The sequence below is a fragment of the Armigeres subalbatus genome, chromosome 3 (genome assembly GCF_024139115.2).
Source record: "Armigeres subalbatus isolate Guangzhou_Male chromosome 3, GZ_Asu_2, whole genome shotgun sequence".
In the NCBI taxonomy this organism is placed as follows: Eukaryota; Metazoa; Arthropoda; class Insecta; order Diptera; family Culicidae; genus Armigeres; species Armigeres subalbatus.
Genome location: NC_085141.1, coordinates 423,666,496 through 423,689,316, shown reverse-complemented (window position 1 = coordinate 423,689,316; position 22,821 = coordinate 423,666,496). Strand labels below are relative to the sequence as shown.

Genomic DNA, 22,821 nt, shown 5'->3' with positions numbered 1-22,821 from the left:
AAGGACAAAAGGTCGAAATACAAAACGTCGAAAGACAAAAGGTCGAAGGGACAAATGGTCGAATAGGTCAAAAGGTCGAAAGGGACAAAAAGTCGAAAGGACAAAACGTCGAACGGTACAGAATGTCGAACGGGACAAAAGGTCGAAAGGAATAAACTGGAACGGAGAGAATCAATCTCGCACCAGAGTTACCCTACACAATTGGCAAAACTATGCTCTTTTATTTTTCACAATTTTTAACAATTAAATAAAATCCATTCAGTGAGTACAGCTAATAGATCGATGTTTGAGTTTTCTAAATGTCACTTCGTTCTCTCAAAATGACGCACACCACACTTCAAATACATCGGCGTTTATTGAGATTCCCTCAATCAGACGCGACGAGAAAATTGCGACTCGATTCTATCGACTGGTGACAGCAATTCTGTTGCCGTTGGTATGGAACATTACCAGCATCCACTCAACCAACGATAGCATCGAGGCGATGAAATCTCTTAGGTCTGGAGGAGCCTTTACACAGGTGTATTTTCAAAGGCTGAGGCGTGCACTATTTTGACAGATCGAAGTGACATTCAGAAAACCTAGATCCATTATTTGCACTCATTAAATGAATTTTATTTAATTGTTAAAAATAGTGAAAAATAAAAGAGCAATTTTTTGCCAACTACGACATCTCAGTCTCGCGCAATACTGGTTTTATTCATTTTCTAAATCAACAATCTTTCTATCTCCAACAGAACTATCTAGATATTCATAATAGTGTTTCATAGTAATTACTCCTTCTTAGAAAATTGCTCATTTTTCAACTTTGATTGATGAGATGAGTGTGTTAATTCTGCTTGAAATTGAATGTATTTAACAAATTACTCTGGAATCCACCCTTAGGTCTTGTTATCAACTTGTTCTTTATGGACCTTTTGTCACTTTCGACATTTTGTATTTTTCGACCTTTTGTCCCATTCGACCTTTTGTCCCTTTCAACCTTCTGTGCCTTTCGACCTTTTGTCCTTTCGACCTTTTGTCCTTTCGACCTTCTGTCCCTTTCGACTTTTTGTCTTTTCGACCTTTTGTCCTTTCAACCTTTTGTATTTTCGACCTTTTGTCTTTCGACCTTTTGTCCTTTCGATTTTTGTTTTTCGACCTTTTGTCAAAGATTCGGTAGGAATAACGTAGCTGAAAGGCTTAATCTTATTCATCAATTACACAACTCTTATAACATTTATGCCAAATGATTATTATACCTAACGACCATTAAGCCAAACGGCCGTTTTGTCAAACGACCATTATGCCAAACGACATTATGCCAAACGGCATTATGCCAAACGACTTTATACCAAACGTGGTACAATCGCCGAAACGTTGGGTAAAAAATAAACTCGTTGTAATATTGTGATACTAAGTAGCCGTTGAATAAATCTAATTAAAACGTACAGTAGATCCACAACCAGTGAAAACTAAACTTTAACAATTTGGGCAAATGGCATTCTGGCCAATGATTTTTTCGGCCAAATGACGATGAAGCTGCCTGAAAGTCTTCTTAATAAAGACAAAAAAAAACGAGGAAGTAGACAATAACAATCTGAACTCAATTAACATTTACGAAGGGTACAATTTTTAAGGTTTTCGTATACAAATTTTGTCAAATTTTTATTGTTATTTTGGGTGCTATAAAATTTACTGAGCATAAATAACTTTCGCATAAAATTTATATACATAAAAATGAATTTATGTCTGTCTGAACCTTATAGACTCCGAAGCTACTGAATCGATCGGCGTGAAAATTTGTAAGCAGAGGTTCTTGGAGCCAGGGAAGGTTTTTGAGATGGTTCGAGACCCGTCCCTCCTTTGGAAAGGGGGGCTCCCATACAAATGAAACTGAAATTCCTACATAACTCGAGAACTAAAAAGAGAATAACGAACTAAACGATGTTCGTCGGGTCTGCTAGTAATCATATAAAACATAAAATTCGCATACGCATAATCAAAGAGAAAATTTGCGTACAAGGTTTTCTTCAATTAAAACACGATTCCAGTGTAACTAAGAGGGCGTAATTATTCGTAATCTGATATACAACAACATCGGCTATTGTTTCACTGGCAAAGGAATTCAATTAGAACATTAAGGAGTTTTCAAATGCGCTCCCTTCGTTTTTCATTTTATGTTGTTTTATTTCATTTATAAATACATAAATCAAAACAAATTCGCATCCTATTTCTTTTGGAAAAAAAAGAATTATTACAATAGAGTATAGAGTTTGCATACAAATCAAAGTGTCAAAGCAAAATAATTGTTATATAGGGGAACTGCTCCGTTTTTCATCTCACTGAAACTTATATTCATCTCAACGTGAAACAAATAAATACGGGACCAATTTCGTCGCTTCTTTTTGTTAACATGCGTGCTCACTGTTGAAAAATAAAAAAATAAGAAACAAATCAAACACCTTTTCATTGCTATGTTTTTTGTGGGATGAATATCGGAGCTATGAGATGAAGTCCAGGAGCAGTAACCCTACTACTTAATTTAAGTTGTTACTGAGCCAACTGAGCCTACTAAATAAACGATTTGAAAAAAAAAACGTCATTACACGCCGTCACTTTTTACCGTTCTGAGAGATGGTGAGAACGAGAAAAAATTGGTTTTGTAGTGTCTGCTGAAGTAACTTTAAGTATGCCGGAAAGGCAATCCCACTGAAATAAGTGCTGGCCTTTGATACTTTAATAATGTTTTATCCTTTTTTTATTCCTTATTACCGAGGCTTTCAGCCCGAAGCTGGCTTGTCTCGATTGCTTTTTAAGCTATGGTGAGCAAGGATTACTTATTTTCAAACGGTTTTTAAGCTTTCTCGAAAAATTATTCTCATGAGTAGGGGAAACCGACAAATTGTGAACGGCTATGTCGCCTATTGTTGAACTCCCATAAGAAATGCATGTGCGTTCAACAATAGGCGAAGAAATTAGCCGTTCAACATTTGGCGAATTACCCTAATGGTTTATTTTTTTTTTCTGGACAATTGTTCGAAGTTATTATTATTGTTATTATTATTATCGTCTTTATTTAAGAGGTTTTCAGCCCTTGTGTGGTTCACCTCTGATTTTTCGAAGTTTCTTTTTTAATGTCTTCGCATATTTAACTTCCACGTCAACTTGTTTGTAATTTCCCTGGGAAAATATTTTGATATTTCACCGAAAATTTATCTGAATTCCCTAAGGAAATTTCTTTCAAATTCTCTGGCAAAATTCAGCGAGTAATCTTCTTCTAAATTTCCACCAGAAAATATTTTGCGTTTCTATTGAAAATTCTTCCAAATTTCAAAGCAAGTTCTTCTAAACTTTAATTTCGTTCCGGATCTTTTCCAACAAGTTCTCTTGGATTGCATCTTCAGAAATGTCTAATGAAATTTCTCCAGAATTTGCTTTGGGAGAACTTCTACATGGTGCTTCTTTGATTTAGCAATTAGATACACGACCACAAAGGTAGTGGATGTGACATTTCTTTTACTTCCCTGATCCTGGAGTATCATCGTGTTGACTGTTGACTCTATGATATAGGAATGCAGAAATAGTAACTTGGTTTTATTACCAGGTTTTATTATGTGACTTTTCAACACTAAATGGCGTTGCAGAATGGCCATGGCGAGGTGGCTCATAGACTCTCTTTATGTTTCTTTCGAAAATAAGCTTTCCATTGCCTTTTTGAACCAAAAATGTATAAAATACACAACTGATTACTAATAATGATTTTAATACATTCCTGCATTTTTAATATGTGAGGATGAATAAGAACTAGACATAAAATATCTGTCAGCCATTCACTATCTTAGTACATTTTTGAAACTCAAGAGAAATTCTTCAGAAGTTTGGTTTCTTTGTTTGAATCATGAATAAATCCAAAGTTTGTTATTGATTGTTGAATTTTAAAAGAATAAATCGTTTACTGACCCAGAATAGTCAAAAGTGTATTACTAATAGTATATATAAAAAGCTGTCTACCCTAATGGTATATTACTCATATATTTTCTATTCTCTTTTCCCTTTCATAAATCAAACAGAATCTCAACGTCAAACGGCGAAATCACGGTGACCAAGTCACAAGCACCTCCCACCCCACCCCTATCAGTACAAAAAAATCATCCCGCATCGTTGCACTTCAATCCATCCATCTCGCCCCAACCACTGATTCATCACGCGAGAGATCTCCACCAGCAGCATCAACAGCAGCAACACCATCAGCTCTCAGTGCCATCCAGTCACAACTCGACACATTCGGCGCTGACAGTCAGCACCCAGTCCGCCCCGTCGTCATTGTCGTCCTGTGCCCTCCTCGCCGGCGACAGCCACCACCACCACCTAGCGAAAGAGCAACAGGGTCTGCAGCTGAAACCGTCCGCGTCGTCCACCAGCACCAGCGCCGCCGTCACGCCCGGTGTAATCTCCCTCACCCTGGACGACGTGGAGCAGAAGATTTCCCCCCACTCGGTGGGCTCGTCGTCGTCCAAGCGGCATCGAAGTCTAACGCCCCCACCGCGAAAGATGAGTCCTGCGGGATCGATACAGCACTCGCACCGGGGCGACAACGATGACGACGACGACGACGGCGAGGACGAGGACAACCATTCCGCCAACCATGAGCTGGATGACTCTCCAAGTAAGCGATAAGGTTTCGTTTTTATTCCGATTTTAAGTAAAATAGCAAGTTCACTCACAAACATGCACACTTCAACACACATGACATCGAAAGATCAGTTGGACTGGGTTGAATGAAGAGGAGGGTAGAAGGGTTGCGAACACTTGAGGCAATTATAGCTAATTTAGAAAAATATGAGCAGACGATATGCACATAATAATATGTGTGATCGCGTTCAAGAAAGAGTGAAGTCAGTGTGGTGAGGCAATGTTTAGGGACGCATTTTGAATCCCTTTTCTACTCAACTTGTAGTTGACTCAAAGTGCGATTTTCTAACATCCATTCTTCTGAAAGCTTCTGAAACGCAAGGGGACTGTATTGCGGCCCGTTGTCTAACTAGTACTCGTGGGATACCGTGAATGGTTAACCAGCTCATTTCTTCGGTGACTTTGTCTAATGTTGATCGAGACAGATTTGTAAAGTCATAGAAGGTTGACCAGTTGTCTACAATCAAGACGTTCTGTGAAGCGACCTGCTCGAAGAGCAAATAAGGAATTTTCTTTGTCAATATTTTGCAAGCCGAAAAAAGTGAATAAAAATTAATTGAGTGTTAAGCCACAAAAGAATTTTTAAAATTTTGAACCATATTTGAAATGTGTTTCCTAACAATTTCATGAAGATTGCACTTCGTTCATCATGTCGATTTAAAAGTAAATTAAAGTTGGTAAGAAAATTATTTTGAGCTTTTTAGTGGAATGTCTTTACTTGTCATAAGACGAGTTTGTTCAATTCCACCACTTAATTTTACCTTGACAGATACTCTAGTCGAGTCAAGTACGAGACACTGAAGACGACCTTACTGTTGAGGTTGAAATACGTATCTGTCAAGGTACAATTAAGTGGTGGAATTAAATGGGATTGTACAAGGTCGTCTTATGACAAGTGAAATTAAAGTTGCTTTTTAATGTTGGGTAGATCCATTCATTACGTTACGCAAAACTTAATTATTTTTAATCCCCTTCCCCATTATGTCAAACTTTTTGTATGAACCATCCAAAAAAACTTGTAAGGATCGTCACACTTTAGGCAACCCCCTCCTATGGGCTATGGATATTCGCTTTCTTGTAATATGTATGAATGTATGTTGTTCAATCTATTATTTGACTATGAGCATGCAATCCCATGCCGAAGAGGGCTCATTGCAAATCTTATTTCCTTATCTTTTTGGGGGCATGATAAGTATTGTACGGTGTGGCCTACGAATGCTCATGCGTCCTGAACCAGTAAGGGTAATAAGAAGCAGGCACTAATCGGATTGGCACTTGAAGACACTCATCTAATCCATGTAATGGAAAAGTTGATGGGATGCTCTGAAGGACTACTACGACTAACATTCTTTAATTTCAAACATAATTCAAGTGGTGCAGAAGCTGATACCTCTCCGGATGTCTGAGAACGGTGACGTGACGCAACATCTCAGGCAGATAATGGCGCTGTACCTGCGCTTGTCTGTTGTGGGAAATGTTGTGAAGTAGGCTTACCAGATATATCTTTGGGAGAACATTTAGAACAAGTTCCAAACATTTATCTCATTTATTTAGCTTACATCCAAACAGATAAGACTGAATCAACAATTTCCAAGTTCCAAACATATCATTAGCAAAAATGGCTTTAGCAGAATGGAACGAAATTCGATTGAATTCCAATGCATTGTTTCGAAAAGTTTCCAATTTTCAAATTCGTTTTGAATCTTTTCCACCATTGAATGGAATAAGAAAAACTTTAAATTCGCTCTCGCATATCAGTCACAATTGGGTTTTCGTCACTTTGGAATTCACTACGTGAATAGCATTCAATTTTATCTAATTATCATAATATATCATATATTATGCACTCCCATTTAACATGATAAAAAATGGGACTTGGGAAGAATGTGAACAATACCAAACCAACCTTGTTGTAACTGGTATGTACCAACATACCAGTTGCATTGAGAATTCAAATAAGCCGATTTTTTTATTCTAATTATTCTTCCATTGATCTGAACCGTTGCACGTTTACTGATTGAATACGAAGCAACTCTGCAAAATTTCAACCAAAACAACCAAATATTAACTAAACTTAATTTTGAGCAAATTGTCTCACAGCAAACACTATTCCAATAAGCGTTATTCCATAAATAATACAATCTGCAGAAATGGTTAATATGTGGAGACAAAAATGCGTTGGAATATGGCAATCTAACAAAGCTCGGTATCTTTGAGAATTAAAAAAAAATCATAGAAATAGCCTTCTTCGAGATGAAAAGTCAAAATCTACAAAAACTAACATGGTACACAGAAAAGATATTTTAAGCTCTTTTTAGTGGAATGTATTCAACCGTCTAAGACGAGTTTAGCACTTTCCATTTAATTCTACTACGTTTAACGTAAAACGTAGTGAAATTAAATGGAAAGTACTAAACTCGTCTTAGACGGTTTAACATGGTACAATTATGCGTAGAAGACGTAAAGATGAGGATGCGGATTCATGGTCTTAATCAAGGCATGTCCGCAATTGCTCCATTGAGTAATTCAAAAAACTTTTAAAATAAAATTTAATTCGCGTAATGCGTGACATTTGGTCCACCCCCTCCCTCTATTCCTAGTGTAACAACTTATAACAAAGTATGCATTTTCCCATATATTTAGTCGATTTTTGCCATTGGCGTAAATTATGGGAGGCGGGGGGGGGATTTGAAAAGTTAGTCAGCAGTGATATCAATTTTTAAAATATAGCATAATGAATTACTGAAAAAGTTTGAATACAAAAATGTTGTCTCCCATATTTACCCTATCATAATGAAATGAATGGAAAACAAATGAGCTTGTTTCTCATTTCTGAGAAAGATTCCTGTGGCTGTGTATCAGTGAAACTGCACTTGGTGTTGATTATAAAAAGACAATTTCTAATTGACTTGATCATTACTGTAATCGACTGATTTATGTTAAAGCAGGAATAGATATTTCGGCATTCAGCTTACTTTAAAGACTGCATGCCGAAATCAATTCCTGCCTAATTGATTTGGAAGCATGAAAGTAAGCTTAAGCTTGATATGAACAGCAATGGAGAGCCACTAAAATATCAATCAAAGCAATCGTGGTACTTCACAATACCAGATGGATGGAGGATTTGCTTCAGAATCTCTCGTTTATTTGCTTCGGTATTCTTCCGAAATCGTTCGAATTTGCTTCGGACTTCTTTGACGATTTGTTTCAGAATATTTTGACGATTTGCTTATCACTCGACGATCGGAATCCTTCTGACGATTTGCTTAGAAATCATTCGATGATTTCCTCAACGATTTGCTTCAACCTCCCTGGAGGATTCTCTTCGGAACCGCTGGAGAATTCTTTTTGGAATCACTGGAGGATTAATTCGAAGTCCGACTATTTGCTTCGGGATCCCTCAACAGATTGCTTTGGAATCCTTCTACGATTTGATTCTACATCCCTGGAACATTGCCTACGAAATCCTTGAAACATTCACTTTGGTATTCATGGAGGATTTCCGACGGCATTTCTGGAACATTTCCGTTGAAATTCCTGGAGGATTCCATTCGGAATCTCTAGAAGATTCTCATTGAAATTCCTGAAACATTTCCGTTTGATTTTCTGGAACAATCCCGTCGGAATCACAGGAACATTCCTGTTCAAATTCTTGGAAATTTCCGTCGGAATTCCTGGAGGATGTAGGATCCCTAGAAGATTCTCATTTCGGACTTCCTGAAACATTCCTGTCAGAATCCCTGGTGCATTGCCTTCAGAATCCCAGGAGGTTTCTTTTGGTATGCTTGGAGGATTCCCATCGAAATCTCTGGAGATTCTCGTCAGAATCCCTGGAACATTTCTGTCGGAATCACTACAGGATTCTCATCGGAATCTTTGAAGGAATGTTATATTTTTTCATTTGGGATAGATATAATATTTATTGATAACAGTTCGACTGGGGTGTTTATTGAAATATTTTGGCCTTTTCAGTCTGATATATTCAAACGGGTTTATATTTGCATTGCACGGCGTTTCGGCTTTTCCCTTGAAAAAGACCCAATAAACGGGCCGAAACGTCGGGCAATGCAAATATAAACCCGTTTGAATATATCAGACTGAAAAAGCTAAAATATTTCTATAATATTTATGAAATATGCAAGAATATCCACTGCCTACCAGTGGGAACCTTACGGCGATCCGTCACATATTGTCCTATGAGTGTGTGGGACAAGCCGAGCGCTACTACACTTGGATGGAATAACCATACGCTATCAATTTGAGTCGTTGTAGCAATCATCGGCTGGTAAACAATCGCACTTTGACACTGTGGGCTACAACAGAAAGCACGAGCTCGAGAAAAGAGAATAAATTTGAATGAGTAAATGCTGGTAAAATGTTAGAGAATTTTCGAAAGGAAGCTCAAAATAGAGAAAATAGATAGAGGGGCTATAGACTTGGTCATGTCCAACGTTTGTTGCGGTAACTTCAGCTCCTTCACCGTTCGCACATCGTTGAGATCGAAACGTTTGCTTCCTTCCTTGGCTCCGGTAATTTGAAGATTGTAGGCTAGGGAATCCGGTTCACAGCGTTCAGTTCCTCCGGTCCACCGCAAACATAGCGGTCGTTCGGCACCATCTAGCTGTAGCACATCAGCAAGGTCTTGATCGAGCAGAGTAAGCTCGGAACCCTCGTCCAAGAAGGCGTACGTGCGAACTACATTAGTTTTGCCGTACAGTACGACAGGAAGATAACGAAACAGTACTGAGCTGGTAGCCGACTGATGAGTGTTGCATCCGGATGGATTCGAACAGGGTGAAGCAGATAGCATACTCTCATTCCTGATCTTGACTGCGGCATTCTGAGGCTTCTCCTTCGAATCTTTGTGCAGCACCTCGTGATGACGGTAGGTGCACCCATTTTTGCCGCATGGCTTGCGTTGCCGTTCCCTTTGTGCGTACGAAGACAGGTACGGCAGAACCCAAACTCTCTAATAACAGCCCAACGTGATTCTCGGGAGAGTTCCAAAAAGCGCTTACAATTGTCGGCGGACTTGCATTTACCTTTACAGATTGGGAAACCCTGCTTCACCGGAGCTGGGTTTGAGGTAGAGTCTTCCTTCATCGAAGTTTTTTTAGTCTCCTCGGTAGACGGTGTCTCGGAATGAGCGTTGAGGTACGCATTGTCTTTTTTGGAGCCATGAGCTTCGCTACGGGAAAGCTTTTTGGGCTGCACGATACTTGCGGCTTCTGCTAGGGCGTAGATCCAGCAACTGAAAATCGCCAGGTTGGCGGCAGGCACCGTTAAACGATGCTGCGCCCAATTGAGTTTGAGCGATGGTGGCAGCTTGTTAACTAACTGATGAAGCAACGTGACGTTGTATATATACTCCTGCAATCCACACGCATCTACGGTGGCACAGAAGTTTTGTACGTGTACGGCGAAATCGACCAGTGAATCCAACTTGTCTTCCCTAATAGCCGGTAGAGCGCTCACTTTCACGATCAGCGACTGTATTATGACTTCGGGTTGCCCAAACAGCATCCTCAGGGTGGACAGAATGCCTGTTACGTTCCCGGGGAACATTAGACGACTTTTTACAGCTTCGTAAGCTTTGCCTTTCAGACTCTTCTGTAGCCGAACTAAGTTCTCCTCCTCGGTAAACCCGCACATCATGGTCGTACGATTGAGCATCGACAGGAGTATTGACTACTCTTCAGGATTTCCGGAAAACGTTGGTAAATCCCTGGGAACGGCTTGTCTGGCCGCCACTTGAGACCGAGAAAGCTGGAATTCGTCTCGAGATACCTTGTGAAACGATCCGGGGAAGGCGTGGATGCCGCTTTGAAGGATATAGGTTGCCAACTGGATACGAAGGCCGTCCTTGACGGAAGTGATTGGAGAATCTAGGTTGCGATGACTGCGCTGCAGCTGCGGCTGCTGAATGAAACGGCTGGTTCGCTGAACGGGGATTGAATCGCACACCGATTTCTGCATTTCTAGCATATCCGGTTTGAGCATCTGGTTCGAAGCGAATGCGTTGCTGTCCGAACCACCCTTCAGTGTGAGTTGGCTCCATGTTGCCTATGGGAAGTTCTGCATTACCCCTGAGACAACCATCTGCTTCTGATTCGTCCTGCTGTACTTGACAAGCTCTTTCTACCCATTCATTCACTCGACCTGAGGCTTCACTGTGACTTTTCGATCCTTTTTCACTTCTTCTTGATCCTTTCTCACTCAACGCTTCTTCAAGCAATCGATACTTCTCCTCCAGGTACTTGCGATGCTCATCCGCTGCTTTCGCTTCGGCGATTTTACGCTGCTCTTCCTGCTGCTTCTGAAATTCTCTTTCCTCCTGTAGTCGCATAAGCCCTAGCTTTGCACGTTTTACCGCTGACGAAATGGAGCACTTTGACAGTGCTTTGACGGCGTCCACAACCGGAAGGTCCATAATCCGACTGTTTCCACCCGGAAACTCCCACTGCTGCTTCTGCTGATCGGTCTTTGTTTGACCGGCCGCGAATGTTGGCGCACTGTTGATTGGATTTTGATCCAGATATGCGGATTTTCGAAATTCATTTGCTGGAGGAATCACTAGATTCGTGCGCGTACTTGTTACGATGTTACTAGGGTGGTCGGTATTGGCCATTTTTGTCAAATACCGGTATTCGGTATTTGATGGAATCAATACCGGTAATACCGGTAGAATACCGGTTTTTGTGAAAATTTCAGGTGGTAAAAGAAAAACTTTAGATTTGGACTTTTGGATGAAAAACAATATTTATTGACAAATTTCAAATGTTAAAATCATTGCTTGTTGAGCTGGGCAAAGCGAAACTAAAGTAAACATTACGTACTGAGCGACTCATCTCCCAATCTGCATTGGATTTTGTTAGCAATGTTTGCAAATACTGAGAATGCCCTCTCTGGTTCAACCGAAGTAGGACGAATGGTTCCAAGACTATCAATAATCAGTGTCAAATACTTGCCCTTAATCCCTTCCGATTCATAGTAGGAAAATTCCTTACGGATTGTATGCAAGGATCCTGGCTTTAACGTATTTGCCACCAGCAACGTAAGTGTTTTGCTCTGCTACAGTCTCTTCACTACTTGTTCTTAAACCGATAAACCAGAAAAAAAAATCCATAGAGGCATCTTCTTCGTACCGATCGTCAGGTATGATTGTTGTCTCTGTTCCAACGATCGCATCAAGAATCATAAGGCCCGATGCCCACGTAGCGTCTTTTCAACGCAGCGTGCACACAGGTGACGCTGCGTTAACGCTTTTTTCCGATACACACTTGCTTTTTTTAACTCCGTGTGCACGCAGAGTTGAAAAGACGTTACGTGTGCACCGAGCCTAAGACGCTTCAAGATCCCATACGCTTGCTTAATCAAAGCAGCTTTGGATGCCTCGAAGAAAATGCCAAAATCGTTTCTGATTAATTGCTCCACGGCATAATTATTCAAAAAGAAAAAGATCGGCGTATTTGAAGCGTCTCTCTTGGATTTATTCCTTTAAAGTTAAAAGCATCGAAATAGTGGCTTGATTTGATAATTGTTCCTACGTAAATTGGAACGCCACGTCCGAATTCAGAACGGACATATTTTTGCAGAAAATCGTTTTTCACAGGTGGTCTCCGGAAAAGAACTACTACGGCTCATACTTTTTCACAATGTCATACATTGCGGGAAAATTCTCGACGATATCAACAATGTTCATTGAAGAAAAAGTCATTCGCAGTTTGACTAATGGGACATGCAAGCGTCCTGCGAAACGTGGGACGCCTATCTGGATTACGTCACTGGCTTGAAAATAGATCCTTCAAAAGTGCATTTCGCATAGATTTTGGCACAAAAAATTGGAAAACATTTGTAAGGTTGTATGAATTGTAATAAATTTGTAAAACGAGGTTGAAAAATGCAGCGTCTCGCGAAACACGGGACGCCTGGTCACATGAGGTTGACAGATGGCTAAGATAATAAAGCAACAGGTATGATTGATGACGATTAATGATCGAATTTTGTTGTAGCGTAAACTTCGTCAATGATGCTTACTTGGGCAAAGTTACTCATGCGCGCATTTAATTGATGTATTTTATGCTCGATGATGAGTCTTTACTGCTTGTTACCGAATATTTGTCCCACGAGCCCTTACAGGCAGTTAAGTTGATAAAAGTAGGTGAAAATTATTTGAGATTTCTTAGCCAAATTTAAAATACCGAAAATACCTATATTTTCCGTCTCTAATATCGGTGCTTTCCATACCCAAAATTGGCCGGTAATACCGGTATTACCGGTTTCGGTACTACCGGTTAGACCACCCTAGATGTTACTAATTGGCTGGTTTCTCGTTAACCTGCGATCCAGGTTGTCGTCATCTTGCTTGGCGACGTTTTCCGAAGCCGCCTTAGTTCGCTGGACCCATGTCGCTGTAACGCAGTTAATTCAACTCCAGTTCTTGTCAGCGATGTCTCCGGATACACCCACAAAGGAGAAAAGGAACCACTCGTCGCATTTGTCACACTGGACCATCCAGGGGTCTGCGAAGCTGCCATGTTTCTGATGCCAGCATCAAAATCATCGAATAATTTAATACGAAGGCGTAATCATAGTCGTCGAAAATCTGCCATTGAAAATATATTTTAAATATCATGATATTTTGGCGAAGTTGAGCGCTTGGTGCCGATCGAAATATGAAAATTTATTAAAGGCATCAATATTCTGGTTGAAATACACCTCACATTCAATCTTTCGCACAAGTTCTCGAAAAATGATGAAAAATAATTACGTCTATTTGGAAAAAATCAATTCGGAAGAGTGGTTTGATTACAAAATAGAATTGTCAGTGGGATACCCAATTTCAGCCGAACAAGGGGAAAATCAAAGATGTTGGCTATTGTCAAACATAATGGGTAGGATTGGGGGTGCCAGATACCTGGGACCATCTCCTTGGTATCCACTCCTCTACACGTCTTGCACGAAAATCTTTCCACAGTTTCATCCACAACTACCACCTCTGGAATCTCACTAGCACCAGCACTTTGACCACCTACCGCACCACCATCACATGACTTTTTGCGCGCACCCTTGTCCTTCTTATCGCCCGACTTACGCTCGAATCGTCCGAACGAAAATTATATTATGTTGAAAGTCGTTTCAACGAGAGGTTCCGGAATTATAATTCTCCGTCACGGAAATGAGTTTGATACGCACGTAATCCGTTGATGAATTGGAGAATATAATTTTCATTTAGTATCCTCACTGGCCTTCGCTACGGGTATTAATTGAGCCGGACGGACTTCTAGTCTACGGGTGTGCGCAAATGATCTGATCGCTAGCCGATATTTGTATGGTTTAATTCACTTGGTATTTTATTAATTATACTAATATGCTATGGAATAGTGTATGGAAAGATGTTGAACACGTTGAAAGAGTTTTGTCTATCCTATTTCGCTTTTTGTTTTCATTACCTTTCGCGCCAACTTTCATATGAGTGCAAAAGTATCTTATCAGTTGAGTGTACTCCTATCACACTCACCGTTGGCTGTTGGGGATAGTGGGAAATGATCAAATTAAGGTGCGCTAATCGTGTCAATTAACAACCTTTCTATAGTTATACACGAAATCATTTTATTGGACCACTCGATTTTTGTCAATTTTTGACTCACCAAAACTGTCATAAACTCCAACATTTCTCCACCAATCTTAGAGATCAGCATATCGTTAGAAAGAGGAAGAGTGTATCCTCAATTTGCACTGCACGGACTACTTTGTCTCTTTCTCGCTGCAAAGAAATTAGAAAACAACAAGGCCAGTAAACGTCAAAATTTATGAAGAACGAAAGAGAAAGAGATGTTTCCGTGCAGTGCCCTATAGAAGTTAAAGCAGCTACATTGAATTTGGCCGCCATCTTGGATTTCTTTTTTAAAACTATTTTTCCGCTAATGCATTGTGTCCAAAAATATCAGGTGTATGTTTTTTCTATCAATAACTTGAATACGGTTCCGTTATGCTCAAAAACTTGTGAGCCCTACAAATAATATACTGTTGTAGATATGTTTTTCATTTTCGAAACATATTTGGTTTAGAATAGTGTATGAAATCAAGGAACTAACTTCGTAGTATCATATTAACCATCAAAATAATGTTCATTGGTCAGATGGGCCTTCAAAAAATAATTTGGTAAATCGAATATAATTACTATGCCTGAAACTCGATTATGCATATGTACTAGGGTGGCTCAAATTAGTATGGGAAAAACTTTTTTCAATTTTTTTGATGGGCCGCCCTCTTATTCGGTTCTATTTGATGCCCTGATGCTCTGGACAAAATTTCAGCCAAATCGGTCAACGTTTGGGCGGTGCTAAACTCGTTGGAAGTATATATGCAAAAATGTATGCAGAAACATCCAAAAACAGTGAATTGCAGTTGGACGGCACAACTTAGGAAGAAGAACTATGATACTCATCCAGATCCTGAAGAATTTAATACAGAATATTACGCAGAAAACCGCGAGAAGATTAGAGTTTGCCCGGCTAAGTTATTAGCATTTCTCTGTAGTGGGGTTTGAGCAAATTTCGTTTCTTTTACATTTGAAAAGAAATAAATTCACCCCTACAACACTCCAGTAAAATTCTAATATCTTTGCCTAATAAACTCTAATCTTCTCGCGGTTTTCAGCATTACATTTTGTATTTAATTCTACAAGAACTGAATGAGTATCATTGTTCTTGATCGTAAATTGTACCGTCCAACTGCAAATCACTGTTTTTGGATGTTTCTGCATACATTTTTCCATATAAACTTCCGACGAGTTTAGCACCGCCCAAACGTTGACCGATTTGGCTGAAATTTTGTCCAGAGCATCAGGGTATCAAATAGAACCGAATAAGAGGGCGGCCCATCAAAATTTTTGAAAAAGTGTTTTTTGAGCCACCCTAATATGTACATTATGTGATAGATTTAGTTCGGAAAAGGTATTGTAGGGTAACCGCCCCTTTCGGTGGGCTTTGATCCCACGACCCCAGTACGCTAGACAGGTGCTTTCCCTACTACGCTACGAAGGACCTCTGTCGTCAAAAGTTTTCACCCCATATGTTTTCATATGTCATCTAATCATCCCATTCCCCGATAAATAATGCATAACAAAATTTTAACACTAGACGAGCTCGGTGGTCTAGTGGCTACCGCTTCTGCCTTATAAGCAGGAGGTCGTGGGTTCAATTTCAGGCTCGCCTCTTTCCTATTTTGTATTTTTATCGTAGTTATTTCTGTGGTTCACGTTCTACCAACTACTACTACGTTCTACCTACTGTTATAACCTTCCACATTAACAATTCCAGAACCTCCCGTGGCACCTATGAGAGGTCGTAGAGTTCTCTGCATCTTTCTTAAGTAGGTGTCCGACTAACCATCCTTCCCCTTCCCCAGCATTCGCAAGGACGTGGCCAGGACAGATCTGGACTATTGGAGAGTGCATTGGTTCCATCTAAAAGTTAGTGATTAGTCCCAAATCAATATCTGTGGTAACGGATGAAAGTGACGCTACTCTCGACTACTACTTGGCTCGACTTACGAGTACGAGATACTGAAGACAGCCTTACTGTTGAGGTCGAAATACGTATCTGTCAAGATACAATTAAGTAATGGAATTCAAGGGGATTGTACAAACTCGTCTTATGACAAGTGAAGACATTCCACTAAAAAACTCAAAATAATTTTCTTAACAACCTGGTCAGTTGTTAATATAACAAAAATTATATCAAAAATTCCTCTAGCCGTAACCCAATCAAAACAGAGGTTGATCGTTTTTGCATGCGTACCAACCCACTGCACACTGAACTGTGTTCAGAGTTCGAAACTAAACACACCAAGGCACGCTCTTGGCTCATGTTATGTTCAAGATGCATTTGATGCACCCCGACAAGGTGATGGTCTTTGGTGTTTGCTATTCAACATCGCTTTGGAGGGAGTAATACGAAGGGCAGGGATTGACACGAATGGTACGATATTCACGAAGTCCGTCCAGTCCACACTTAATGTATTATTTGCCTCTCAATTTATTTTAAAATACTTATGTAAAATCGAATGTTATATTATCGCCAAACAGGAAGAGCCAGTCTTTTTAATAAAGAGTAATAAAAAAGTTCGCGCCCGAAAAAGAAGTGCGTGCATAGGAAGATAAGTTAATTTTTTTAATAGTTGGAGTAACAAATGACATGTTCATCATTTTTACCATTTTCGGCATAGACTTTTGTAGTAAAGAAATGAGCCTAATAAATAAACAATTTGAAAAAAAAAGAAACCATACCGGCAATGATCCGATCTTTAACTTCATGCAACAAACATATATAATTTTGAATTATTAAACGTGAATTGATAGTTAAATCATGAGCGTTAAATCATTCGAAATGTTTGGTTAAATTCCTGTCAGCTAAATAATTGTCTGGGACAAATTTTATTATGTATAGAACTATCGATGAATGACACAAATCGTTAGCACATACTTTACCAGGAATTATGATTATGTGAGAACAATTTGGCGGTCGTGAAACACTAAGCACAGCTAGTTCGTTGGGCACGCCTATGTACGCAGCATGATATGATGCAGCTCGAATTAGCCAAGACGGTTGATGTTGTCACACTTGAACGCTGCCTGCTCATACAACCCTCCGATTACTGCAGTGTGTGTATAAGCACGAGACCGCCGATGATGAAGCAACCAATTTAAGAACACCACAGTTTTTCAATTTCCGAGTCAATTAATTTGACATTCTCCATTAACGCTTAATTTACGCTAAACAGTTGTCTAAGTGCGGTGCTTTATTCGTTATTACCGAAGCGCGAGCAGAAAGAGAGCGAGAGCAACTGGCGTGTGTGGTAGATGCATTCTTCGTAAACGTCAACGGCTCATAATGGTATTGAGGACAGAATATTTAAATCGATTCCTAATGGAGCGTTTATTGGGATCACACATTGATTGCTAACCTAACACCGTCAGTCGAATGCAACCCGCTGCATGGCTAATTAGGGCCGATGGTTGAGAAATCTCAGATCGGCTTGGTAATAATAAATATTTTACTTTTGATTTGTTGTGCAGCTATTATTGACTTACATCGTTTTTTTCAATGGCTCTACATTCATACTGGAACTCAGGGTTGTGTTGAATCATTCTCACACGATAATGATTGGAGTTATCATTTGATAACATCTCAGGTGTGAAAAGTAGGCGAGTTTGCCTTAGCGATAACTTTTCAAATTTTGGAATCAATTGATAATAAACACAAAATTATCAATTAAATTTAAACCTTTCCAATACAAATTTAATGTCAACAATGAAGGTCATTCTGATGCTTGGCATTGTGTTTTATTGTTAGGTAGAGAAATAAGTTCAAAAAGTAACGGTAAGTGCTTAAATCGAGATACAATGAATTATTGGCAGTGGATGATTTTCTACTCGCCGCAGCCACATCCAGGCGCTATAGTATATGCACAAAATAGCCAGCAAGAGTTAACCGCCAGAAATTTGTATGGCGAAAGACATCTAACGTGGTTTTCAAAATTAGAACTTTTCATGAAAAACTATTTGGTATCGGTTATGAGGGATGGTGTCCGCTACTACGCCTACCAAATATTTTTTCGATTAAAGTGCTTAATTTTGAGAAATCGAACCTTAGATGCCTTTCGCCATACTGATTTCAGGAAGTTAACTCCTAGTGTGCCGCTGTAAGCACGCTCAAAGCAGTCGATTCATTGTCGAACGATTCTCACTCGCTAGCGAGTTTTTATCAGTGAATCGCCTGCTTTGAGCGTGCTTACAGCGGCACACTAGGAGTTAACTTTCTGAAATCAGTATGGCGAAAGGCATCTATGGTTCGATTTCTCAAAATTAAGCACCTTCATCGAAAAAATATTTGGTGTGCGTAGTAGCGGACACCTTTCTATATCACCTGTACCAAATATTTTTTCATGAAAAGTTCCTAATTTTGAGAAAACCTGCATTAGATGTCTTTCGCCATACAAATTTCTGGCGATTTACTCGTGCTGGCTATTTTACGCATATACTATAGCGCCTGGATGTGACAGCGGCGGATAGAAAATCAGGCACTGCCAATAATTCATTGATAATTTGGATTTGTGATCGCATGAGAGTGTTGCTCATCCTCGATTATTTGAAAATTTGATTTTTCCCATGCCTGCTGGAACTTATCCTGTTTATTAAATTTGATCTTTAGCAGTTGTTTCCCCGTAATATCAATAAATTTGATTTGGAACATATGAGTTGGAAGCACTCAAAATAAGAATATGTCTATCCAACAGTTCAATTGATATTTAGGAATTTACATAACGCCTTTTGCTCTGATACTCAGCTATGAGTCGCGTCACCCTATATGACTTTATGACATATCTATACGACATCACAACCAATAATTTCACACAACTCAAACACCAGTGATCAAAATCAAATCATTAAAATACATTTCCCCAAATAGATGAACTCACAATCAACCAAACCAACTGCAACGTCGTCGACGGGATCGACCTGGACGACATCAAGGAGTTCGCGAAGGCCTTCAAACTGCGCCGGTTGTCACTAGGCCTCACGCAAACCCAAGTGGGCCAAGCGCTATCCGTCACCGAGGGGCCGGCCTACAGCCAAAGTGCCATCTGCAGGTAAATGCGCCGTGAAATTCTCGTTAATTTGCTCATTCCACAAACCCAAATCGCAACGCTCGATTCTTGACTCGCCCGAAAGTTTCGATTCCGTCCTTGTTTAACGCCTTCAACCACCACCGTCCTCGTGCCCGTAATTTGCATATTTTTCGTCGTCCTCATTTGATTAAATCGCCACAAGGTCCGTAAATTACAGGCTGCGAATAATTTTAAATAATCGTACGGGGGTGGAGGTGGTTGAGGTTGAGCAGACGCCGCCGGTGAACAAAAAATCACAGGTGAAAGCAAAGGAAAATTGGAAAGCTCTCAGCGAAAATTCGGCAAAGGATTACGACAGAATAAAATGAGACAGAATGAGTAAAAACGGTGCCAGGACATTGTTCTTCCTTGTTTATGTTTCATTTACGTTAATCATTATTCATAATCAATGGACTAGCGGATTAATTTTCGTTTTTCTTTCTTTCGCTCATTTTGATTTCGGGCAACGTTTGTGTTTTCTCGTTGTCACCGCATTCGGAATTATACGTACCTCTACATCATATCTTCTTGCTCCATCATAATGTTTTCGTTTACGAATGCAAACTGCTACTACGTCACACACCATCGTTCCCGCCTCCGCCTACCGCATCACCATGGTCACCACCGCCCGTCGCCTACTATTTCTGTGTGTGCCACTGTGCCAAAATGCAAATTTTCCTCTGACGTGGGATCTCCGATGTGCAGCGCCCTTGCAGCTCAGATGTACTGTGCAGCTCAACTCTCGTCCCAGCAGCAGCAAATGTATGTATTTTGTCAACACTTACTTTTTCGTTCGGTTTTCCATTTTTTATCCTTATAAATGTGTAGAAAAGGTTGTAGTTTTTATTTTCATTCATTTATTTGTTTGGTTTGTTTGCTTTTCCGTCTGCTCTACTTTTATTGGCTTTCTGTTCCGCTTGGCATCAAGTTTTATCATTGGGATCAACATTTAGTTCCTTTTTGGTCAAAGGATATTAATCTCATGAATCACTGCGGCATGGCATTGTTCAACTTTCTCACAAATTACTTAGCTTTTTTGCATAAGTAGACTTTTAGTAAAATATATGTAACAATAGACCCTCAGGTGAGTAATTCGATGGAATGTGTCTAACTTCATAGCTTAGTCTAATAAGTGCATGGAATGCTTCGTTTATTATTTTTTACATCATCCCAAGAATTGGCCAGGGCATTGTTTTGCTTTAAATTTTATTTATGTAAAACGTTTATTTTTCAAAAAAAAAAATGTCTAAGCAACAAGAATTACCGAAATTTCAATGTCCTGGCAAATTCCAATGCTTTACGAAACAGTAAAATCAACATTCTTCAAAATATACTGAAATCTATTGGCTGCTTTTTGTTTGATTGGAAACTCTATTAATCAAAGATGATTCGAAAACGGATTACTAATTTGATTTAACTTTTTCTCCTAATGTATTTTTGTCTTGTTCTTTCTTCCTTTCATTTGTTGGAAATTTAATAAAATCACATTCAAACGTAATAATGTTCCTAATCACAAACACACGATTGTCTGTGCTGTTTTGCACCCCATTCCACCCTTTACGGGCAACCATTCAATAATTGAAAATACGAAGGTTTGAAAAACTTGACATTACCCCGAAAAGCGCCCAGAAGATCAAGCCCGTTCTGGAGCGCTGGATGAAGGAGGCCGAGGAAAGGTACGTTTGTTTGAATTTCTGCAAATCTTTCCAAATCTTTTATACATAAAAACTCTCGATGTGCAACTCAAATCTCGCCTAGTGTCTTTTGTGTTTGATTACTGACGTTAAAACTTGAATGCAATTTTCTAACCCGTCGCGTGTTGTTGTTTTACAGCCACTCTTCAAGGTTTAAGTCAGGCCAGAACCATTTGACCGACTTCATTGGGGTGGAACCATCGAAGAAGCGGAAAAGGCGAACCTCTTTTACGCCTCAGGCGTTGGAGTTGTTAAATGGACATTTCGAGCGGAATACTCATCCGTCTGGTAAGTGTTATTGATGAGCTGATGACTATATTTTATTTTTAAGTTTTTCTTGATAGCTTTGTTTTGCTCAAATTTATTTACCATTTGGATGGTTTAGATATATGAAATAATGATGCTAATATTCTATTCAAATTACAAGCTTTATAACTAGATACAATATAACACTATAATATAATATGTGAACTTTGACATCATTATACTTCTTATCAATTGATAAAGCACTATACTGCCGCTAACCGCAAGTCGAGCACATCTGTATATGGAGCTCCATATACAGATGTGCTCGACTTGCGGTTAGCGGCAGTATAGTATTGGCTTCTATCGAAACAGAGCACATTTGGACTTGAATATTTGTTCAAATAAAAATGCTGAAAATCAGAATACTTTTACTGCTTTACAAGATATTGTGCCTTGCAACCAAATGACAACTCTTGTGATTATTTCCAATGCTCTCATAGATGTGGGAAATTCATCCGCAGTACAAAAAGCACGTGCTATCAAAGCATTCATCGCCACAATCCACTACGTGGCGGCCGAATTTTCTAGAATATCAAAGTGGCTTTTTCCCTGGAGGTATGTTTTAATTAGGCGACTATTTGACGCTCATTTTTTGTTGTGGTTGAAAATAAGCGGAGTAGTAGATTTTTCATGAGCGGTACAATATCGTATATGTACAAGTTACAGTGATGACTCGATTTTTATCACGCCCCAATTTGGTCTGCCTCCACAATTTGCTGACAGTTACGACGAGCAAGGCTTTGTTAACTTTCTTTCCGTCATGTGTGTGACGAAAAAAGCTGTGAAGGTGATGGCACAAATCACCCAAATTGAGGTGAACGTGCCCCTGGAGCCGACGTTCTGACTTCTGATACCCTCTGTTAGGTTCTCTTCACAACAAGCACGAACACAATGTCTATACTTCTTCAGCGGCATTTTTCTATGACTAGAAAAAGGCATAAAGTAGAACGACAGCCAGTTGGGGGTAGGATTCCGAAAAGTTTTAATTATCTATTTATTTTTGAAATTTTGGAACTGGGCTAAGGCTGCTGTGGCCGCTATCGATGCCATAATGCCTTGCGGTTTTCTTGTTTGAATCATTAGTAGAGAATGAAAAGGTGTTTTTTTGACCAGAAGAATTCATTATTTCTCTGCGGCTGTGTCTTGTAATTTGGAATAAATTTCCTTTTTCTCTTGTATATAACACTAGACCAACATTTAAAAAAGGCGTTACAGCCTTTTTTAATAGGGTGCCAATGAAGTTCCTGTTTCTAGTACAATTTGAATCTTGATTCCTATAAATAATATTAGTTTTAGGGAACCGAAAAACTCGCGGTTTTTTTCGAGGTTTGGTCATACAATAATACAAAGGGAAAGAAAGGGATTTAAGGTATTGACTAATTACTATTCTAATGGTTACATGGTTTAGATGCTTTCATCTGTAATGGAACAAATAAATATTTTCTCGGGAGACAACAAGAGGAAGAAATACGAG

At 39.4% G+C, this 22,821-nt stretch overlaps 1 protein-coding gene across 1 annotated transcript in view; it reads left to right on the top strand.

Moving 5' to 3' along the window:
* Positions 1-22,821, top strand: part of LOC134223129 (protein nubbin-like) — a 149,078-nt gene that overhangs the window by 104,264 nt on the left and 21,993 nt on the right. Inside the window, exons 6-10 of the mRNA XM_062702268.1 lie at positions 4,053-4,648; positions 19,149-19,329; positions 20,053-20,109; positions 20,940-21,023; positions 21,181-21,329. Of these exons, the coding sequence (XP_062558252.1) occupies positions 4,053-4,648; positions 19,149-19,329; positions 20,053-20,109; positions 20,940-21,023; positions 21,181-21,329 (1,067 nt within the window). The remainder of the gene's footprint in view (positions 1-4,052; positions 4,649-19,148; positions 19,330-20,052; positions 20,110-20,939; positions 21,024-21,180; positions 21,330-22,821) is intronic.